The sequence below is a fragment of the Suricata suricatta genome, chromosome 13, assembly GCF_006229205.1.
Source record: "Suricata suricatta isolate VVHF042 chromosome 13, meerkat_22Aug2017_6uvM2_HiC, whole genome shotgun sequence".
Lineage (NCBI taxonomy): Eukaryota > Metazoa > Chordata > Mammalia > Carnivora > Herpestidae > Suricata > Suricata suricatta.
Genome location: NC_043712.1, coordinates 3,239,893 through 3,247,863, shown reverse-complemented (window position 1 = coordinate 3,247,863; position 7,971 = coordinate 3,239,893). Strand labels below are relative to the sequence as shown.

The 7,971-nt window shown below is 59.0% G+C and overlaps 1 protein-coding gene and 1 pseudogene across 2 annotated transcripts in view; both read left to right on the top strand.

The window, feature by feature from the left end:
* GFI1B (growth factor independent 1B transcriptional repressor) overlaps nt 1–6,142 on the top strand; it is an 11,832-nt gene extending 5,690 nt beyond the window's left edge. The window contains exons 2-7 of one of the 2 annotated variants that reach the window (XM_029920668.1): nt 865–984; nt 1,446–1,583; nt 2,021–2,283; nt 2,999–3,136; nt 4,318–4,582; nt 5,332–6,142. In XM_029920668.1, coding sequence (XP_029776528.1) covers nt 885–984; nt 1,446–1,583; nt 2,021–2,283; nt 2,999–3,136; nt 4,318–4,582; nt 5,332–5,510 — 1,083 coding nt within the window. In that variant the 5' untranslated portion in view covers nt 865–884 and the 3' untranslated portion in view covers nt 5,511–6,142. The remainder of the gene's footprint in view (nt 1–864; nt 985–1,445; nt 1,584–2,020; nt 2,284–2,998; nt 3,137–4,317; nt 4,583–5,331) is intronic. The other variant, XM_029920669.1, reaches the window with a different exon arrangement.
* Nucleotides 2,338–2,459, top strand: LOC115277110 (annotated as a pseudogene).
* Nucleotides 6,143–7,971: the final 1,829 nt, after the last annotated feature.

Genomic DNA, 7,971 nt, shown 5'->3' with positions numbered 1-7,971 from the left:
CGTGTGGATAGGAGCAGGCTGACTGGTGAGGGTTTTCTAGAAGGTGGGTGTATTAGTTTCCTGGCAAGGGAGTAGTAGGGGAGGGAAGGTTAGGATTTCTGCTGTAGGAAAGTGCTAGAAACCGGATGGCTTCAAACCACATAAAATGTCCTCTTTCAAGGTTCTGGAGTCTAGAGATCCAAACTCAAGGTGTCAACAAGGCCGGGTCCTTCTGGGGGCCGTGAGGGAAAGCCTGTTTCCTGCCTCTCCCCCTCCCCCGCTTCTGGGGTGCCCGTGACCCTTGGCGCCCCTTGACTTGTAGCTGAATCCCTCCCACCTCTGCTCCTGCCTCCAGATGGTGTTGTTTCTGTGTGTCTGTCTGTGTGTCTAGATTCCCCTCTTCTTATAAGCACGGTAGACAAGTTGAATGTAGGTTCTGCTCTAACTCAGTATGACTTCATCCTAAGCTGGGCAAAGACCCGGGGAGCCTGGAGGGCTCAGTCAGTTGAGCGTCCAACTTCAGCTCAGGTCATGATCTCACAATTTGTGGGTTTGAGCCCCACGTCAGGCTCTGCCGCTGACAGCACGGGGCCTGGAGCTGCTTCAGATTCTGTTTCCTTCTCTCTCTGCCTCTCCCTTACTCTGTCTCTGTCTCTCTGTCTCTCTCCCTCTCAGAAATAAATAGACATTAAAAATTTTTTCTTTTTAGTCTGCAAAGATCCTATTTCCAAATGAGATCACATTTGCAGGTTCCGGGGAGCCATGAGCTTTTGGGGGACACGATTCCACACCGGACACTGGAGTCTGATTTCAGGGACAGGCTCCAGAACACAGAGAGGCTGTCCTTCTGTGCCTCCTGACCGTCCTTGCCCTCTCTCCGCGCAGGTGCGGGGCGCACGCCCACGATGCCACGCTCCTTCCTGGTAAAGAGCAAGAAGGCTCACACCTACCACCAGCCCCGCATCCAGGAAGATGAACCGGTCTGGCCTCCTGCCTTTACCCCTGGTGAGTCAGGGCTCCCCCTGCCGCGCACACCTGGGGCTCCCTGCCCCCTCCCACCCTGCTGAGTCGCCCCCCCCTTCCAAGTCTGCAAGCGGGGGGGGGGGGACTTGGCACATGTTGGTTGGACGAATGAATGAATGCACCCATCTCTTCTGGCCCCGTGGGATGATGGGAGCTTCGGGATTGGAGCCGGTCCTCAGCAGCTGACATGTGGGTCTTTACTGGAATCAGAAAAGACCTCAGGCTGAGCTCAGGTCCAGGAGGTCTCCTGGGTCTCCTTTGGCCTCCATCCTGCTCTCCCCATCTTGGGACCTGGTCAGGGCCTGTGCACATGAGCAGCTGGGGACAGCAGCAAATGGGTCTCTGGGTCCCCATTCTCTTGGGAAGGGAGTCCCCCCGACCCCCCTCCCTCTGGACTGCCCAGAGCTGTGGCTGGCCGCTCTGATGGCCTTGTCTCCCCGCAGGGACCAGGGGCCAGGTCCTGAGCAACGATCCTGTCCTCGGCACCCTGTTCCCAAGCCAGTGCCTGACCTGGACTGACCTCAAACGGGAGCCAGAGCTGGAGCTGGACCAGAGCCTGACCAGGACGGCCTTGGTGCCAGGTACCCAGGCTGGGAGCCCTGGCCATCCACAGCCCCTCGCTCCCACCCGCCAACCCGTGCGAGTGGAACAGAGAGGGGATGGGCTCTGGAGGCAGGAGACCTTGAAGTTGTGGAGTCAGGAAAGAGAGCCAAGGTCACTGGGATCCAATCCGAGCTCTCCAGCGTCTGCCGGGATCCCACTCGGGACGGGGAGCTCACTCCCAGTTGAGGGCAGGCTGAAGCGGTGGGTGAGGCGGGCCCTCGGCAGGTGCTGAGGGCATGTTTCCGGGATGAAAGCTGAGGAGCCACAGTGAGGGCCAGACCCTCTCCCACAGTAAATATTTTGGGCCATATCACGAGACCCATAGCGTGAGGTCACTAGGTGGGGGGTTCTGGGGAGGGGTGCCCTAATCATAAATAAATGCATCCCCACCATATGTGTGTCCCGCTCTCCACAGAGGGCCCTGCTGCGATGCCCCGACCCCAGGACAGGGACTCCAACTCACCCCCGTTCTACAAGCCCAGCTTCTCCTGGGATGCCCTGTCCTCATCCTACGGCCACAGCTACCGGCAGGCCCCCTCCACCATGCAGTCCGCCTTCCTGGAGCGCTCCGTCAGCCTGTACGGCAGCCCTCTGGTGCCCAGCACCGAGCCGCCCTTGGACTTCAGCCTCCGCTGCTCCCCGGGCATGGACACCTACCACTGCGTCAAGTGCAACAAGGTGAGCAGCTGTGGTGAGGGTGGGCTCCGGGCCCTGCTCCAAACCCCCTCTGCAGGCTACGGCCGTGCCACCCTGAACGCGCCCGATCTCGTCTGATCTTGGAAGCTAAGCAGGGTCGGGCCTGGTTAGTACTTGGATGGGAGACCCCCTCTGCAGGCCCCTGGCAGGCGCAGGCCTTCAAGGCTGGAGGATCCCCGTGCTGTGAATCTCAGGCCCTTTGTGGGGCCAGGATTTCAAAATACTCGTCCCCGTCACGGTTTGTTGAGCCCCGACAGTTACCAGGCCTGTGCTAAGCACTTGGCACGCTTGAGCCCTGGGGAGTGGATGGAAGGCTAAGGTTCAGAGAGGTTGAGGCCCTTGCCCAAGAACACACAGTAAGTAGACGTCAGGACCAGCATCCAAACCTGGCTCTGGTGAACTTCTGGCTCTTAACCACTAGGCTGTTCAGCCTCTAGATTGGGCCAGGGGGGGTCCTTTTACATGCTCCCACCGCCCCCATCTTATGGACAGGAAACCAAGCCCCAGAGAGGGAAAGGGACCCTCCTGGGCCACACAGCAAATGCCAGCAGAATTGGCAACCCAGGACTTCCTCTCCTTTATGCCCTCTGTGCCTGGGCATGGTGTAGGGGGTGGGGGTGGCCGTGGGACCCCAGGCCCGCCCCCCTCTCTGCAGCCCCCCCCCCTGCCGCGGCCTCACACTCTGCCGTGCCTCTAGGTGTTCTCCACCCCGCACGGGCTCGAGGTGCACGTCCGCCGCTCCCACAGCGGGACCCGGCCCTTCGCCTGTGACGTCTGCGGCAAAACCTTCGGCCACGCCGTGAGCCTGGAGCAGCACACGCACGTCCACTCCCAGGTGGGCAGCTGGCCAAGCCCAGGGCCCCGCCCTCCACTCCCCACTCCTGCTCCGGGCTGCCCGCCCTGCCCCTGAGGGCGACGCAGAGCAAGGGTCCTTCACCCCCGTCTGGGTCCCCCAAACCCGCTCTTCTTAAATATTGTTATATAATAGATATTTTTATGTTGTTCTTTATGAGAATATTTGTTCTTTGATGCTAGTTAGGTTACAGTTTTCCCAAAACTATATATAATACATAAATATAAATTATATTATGTATTATATTTATATATTACATATTATATATATAACTCTTAACACACCTTACTCCATGATGGACCAAGGCAGCCTCATGTGCTGTTGGAAGAGGGATTTCGGGGGACAGAGAGATGGCCGTGATGCAGAGATGGCCTTGCCCTCTGTGTGGTCGGTGCAGTGTCCTCAGCTTTGATACTCTCGGCTTTGAGAATCTTTTTTTTTTTAATGTTTATTTATTTTTGAGACAGAGAGAGACAGAGCATGAGTGGGGGAGGGTCAGAGAGAGAGGGAGACACAGAATCTGAAGCAGCTCCAGGCTCTGAGCTGTCAGCACAGAGCCCGACGTGGGACTAGAACCCACAGACCGTGGGATCATGACCTGAGCCAAAGTCAGACGCTTAACTGACTGAGCCACCCGGGTACCCTCGACTTTGAGAATCATGGGGTCTGTCTGAAATGTCTATCTTATTCTGCTTTGTCCTTCATGAATATTCCATCCCAGGGAAAGACCCTGAAATGCCCTGCATTGCTCCCAGCAGAGTAAACTAAAGCTCAGGCAGGAAAGGCAGGATGTTACCGTGAGAGTCTGTGAATGCAGCCGTGTGTCAGGTGCCGGCTCAGCTCTCTACTCTTGGAGGTCACCCAGCTGTTCTAATGTCCAGATGAGGAAACTGAGTCTCACAGGGTTTAATGACCTGCCTGAGGCTTATAAGAGGCAGAAGCCAGAATTGGGCCCCAATTTACAGACGCTTGACTAGAGCCCACGACTGTGCCCCACATCAGCTGGTCTATCAGTCAGTCAACAAACACACATTTTGCATGAGAAAGACCCACAGGAGGCCCCTCCAGCCCCATGTCTCAGAGCCCACTGGAAATGCAGAAACGGGGGTCTCTGGGTCCAGCTCCTCCCTCCAGGCCACCCCAACCCGTGTCCTGTTCCTCAGGGGATCCCGGCAGGGCCTGGTCCTGCGCCCAGCGTGGCAGTCCCGGGTCTCGAGGCCCCGCCTGCGCCTGACCCCCCGGGGCCTCGTTTCCTCCGGCAGGAGCGCAGCTTCGAGTGCCGGATGTGCGGCAAAGCCTTCAAGCGCTCGTCCACCCTGTCCACGCACCTGCTCATCCACTCGGACACGCGGCCCTACCCCTGCCAGTTCTGCGGCAAGCGCTTCCACCAGAAGTCGGACATGAAGAAACACACCTACATCCACACCGGTGAGGCGCCCCGGGCTCCCCGGCCGACCCCACCCCTGCCAGGTGGAGCCTCTGGGCGCCCCCCTCCTGTTAAAAGGTCCCTGCTTCCGACGGGGGTGGGGTCGTGTTCCCAGGGGAGAGGGCACTCCCCCCCCCCCCAACCGGCAGAGGGCTGGATGGCCGTGTTACTGAAATCCACATTTAGTGCCTGGGAAAAACACCAGGAAAGGGGACACTGAAAGCGTGATCTCTGGGTACAAGTGACAATGGCGGGTGACTTTGTCACTCCCTCGTTTCTCCATCGTTCACTCCTTGGCTGTTCGCCGAGCGTCTCTTTTGCACCAGGTGCTGGGCACGTTGACAAACAGGAGGGACCGGTCCTTGCCTGACCTCAGGGGCACAGGGGGGGACAGAATTGTAGTTTTCCCTTCTCCCTTTTATTTTTTTGTGTTTATTTCTTTTTGAAAAAGAGAGAGAGTGTGTGTGCACGAGCAAGATAGGGGCAGAGAGAGAGGGAGACAGAGTCTGAAGCAGGCTCTGCGCTGAGAACGCGGAGCCTGACGTGGGGCGCGAACTCACAAACCACGGGGCCGTGACCTCAGCCGCTTGACCGACTGAGCCACCCCGGCGCCCCTCCTGTCTCCCGTCTGTGAAAATGAGTGTAGGTGGGCCGCGAGCTGACACACGGCGAGGTTAGGAGAGCGTGCTCAGGGCGCTGGGGCGCTGGGGCGCAGGGGCGGCGGCCCTGACCTGTCTTTGCTGCCCCGCAGGTGAGAAGCCACACAAGTGCCAGGTGTGTGGAAAGGCCTTCAGCCAGAGCTCCAACCTCATCACCCACAGCCGCAAGCACACCGGCTTCAAGCCCTTCAGCTGCGAGCTGTGCACCAAAGGGTTCCAGCGCAAGGTGGACCTGCGGCGGCACCGGGAAAGCCAGCACAGCCTCAAGTGAGGCCGCGCCGCCCCCGGCTCCGGGCCAGCCTGCCCCGAGGTCCCTCGGCCCAGAGGGAGGCCGGCCTTGCGCACCCATGCCGCCCCCGCCAAGTCTCCGGGAGTTAGCACCGGATGGGACTCTTTCGGCTTGTTTTGAGACTCACGAAATTGCTGTGTGACCTCGAGCAAGTTGCTTCCCCTCTCTGGACTGACGTTTTCCTGCTGCGAAGGGTGGGAAGTGGGGCTGGATCTTTTCTGAGCTGAAGCTGTCTAGAGCCCTAAGAGCTTGGGAGCCTTCCCTGAGGCAGAGCCCAGAGTGGGTGTAGCCCCTGCGGACGGAACTGCGATCCGCAGGGATAATCCTCCCGCTGCCCAATGCCCTCCGTGCTGTGATTTAGTTTTTCGAGGGCCTCTTTCTGGCTGCCACGGATGGCCAGAGCCACCCCTGCCCCGGCAGGAGACCCAGCACCCCTCTGCTTCTGGCAGAGGTGCTGGCTGTCCCCCACTTCTGACCGGCACTCGGCTGGCCACAGGGGGTCCAGTTCGGCTTCAGGGCCGTGGGGCTGGAGAAGCCGGCAGAGACCACCGCCAAAGCCTGTCCCCCTCAACAGCTGTAAATCAAAATAAAGACTCAGATTTATCAACATTGGACCAAATTGCATTGGTTTTATTTTATTGGTTTATTAAGTGCCTAGTGGGTGCAGGGTAGGCTTTGGGCGGGGATGGAGGGGAGCTTTAAAAGGCAGAGAAAGCCGGGCGCCTGTCTGGCCCAGTCCGAGGAGCCTGTGCCTTTTGATCTCGGGGTTGTGAGTTCGAGCACAGCATCGGGTGTAGAAATTACTCCAAAAAAAAATTTAAAAACTCAAAAAAACAGAGAAAGCTGTGGAGTTGCTGCAGACAGGTTGGGAGCCGTGAGCTCAGACTAAACTGGTAAGAGACCCTTGCGGGGAGATTTCTGGGAAGGGGGAGGCAAGTGCGGTCAGGAGCTGGTATCCGACTCAAGTTACCCTCGTACGGTTCTGGAGGTCAGGCCTCACGCCAAGGATTTCTCAGGCTGTATTCCTGCTGGGGTCTCGGGGGGGAGAGGGCACGGGCCACCTCATCTGTCGGGAAAGCAGGTGGCTCCAACCCCTGCTCTGGCCTCCCCCCTGTAAGGACCCTGTAATCACACGGGGCTCACTTGGATGACCCCGGGCAATCTTCCCATCCCAAGGTTCTCGATGTCACCCCCTTGCCGTGTGCCGAATAATGGTCTACACAGTTGATGACATCCGTATCCTAATCCCCGGAACCTTCTGTGGCAAAAAGGGCTTTGCAGATGTGACCCGGTTCCGCCTAATGCTGCCCTTCGCTAGCTGTAAAATGTGGCAGAGTCCCTCGTCCCCTGGGAGGAGTCCCGGAGACCATGCAGCAGCGAGCAGGGCCACGGATGTCCCCTTTGGAAGTCCCGCCCATCCTTTGAGGCCCTCGCAAATGCCGCCTCCTCTATGAGGCCGCCCTTGGTTATTCCAGCCGGAAGCTCTCCCGTCTCTGAAGGCTGAGCTCCTTGGGCCTCCCACTTACAGCTCAGGACCCACTGACCCTGCCAGGGTTATATGTGGATAACTCGCCTCTCTGCCAGAAGGTACTCTCTGGGCCCCGGCCCTCAGCACCCCTGCCTGGTGCACGGCAGTGGACACTCCAAAACGCATCTCCTCCTGGTCCGAGCTGGAGCCAGGGCTTCCACGCGGCCACTCTAAACCACAGGTTCAGAAGGGTTGGCCAACTTGCCCGAGATCACACGGCAGGCAAGCGTGGAGCTGGGAGAGGAGCCAAGGCAAGATGGCGGTGTTCCTCACCCCTGCCTCCCAACGACGCCTGCAGACGCTCCCCCAGACCTCCCGTCTGCTGTGGACCCGGGGGTCCCAGACCTCCTGGAGAGCCCCTCACTCCCAGCCTTTGAGTCCAGCCAGGCAGGACCCTATACACCTCATTCCAGAGGCTCTGTTGCCAGAAGTGCCCTGGCAGGTGTATGAAAGCAGGGGTGAGGGGGTGAGATTTGCATAGGTGGGCCGTCCGGCCTCCTCAGCAGGCTCCCAGTTTGCGGGGTTTCCCGACAAACCCTTGGAGACCACACGCTTCCTCCTCTCCTCCGGCCCATGGACACAGGAGAGCCCCGGGGATGGGGGGGAGGGGGCTTGCCCAAAGCTGCACATCATGGCCAGGCCTGGAATGACTATTCCGTTGTTCCGTGTCAGGGGCAAGGGAGGGTGCGGGGGACACACACACACTCGTGCACACATGTGCACACGCGCGCACGTGAATGCAGAGCTGCTTTGCATGTTCTTTGTTTGCTAAACAAAACCACACCACTATTAAGATTTTGGCCACTTCTGCAGCAGGGCAGGGTGAGGAAGAGAAGCTGAGCTAGACAGGACACACATTTCTTCGCCCCTGGGGGTCCCAGAGCTCCCCTCCGCCCAGCCCCTGTGGCGTGGGGG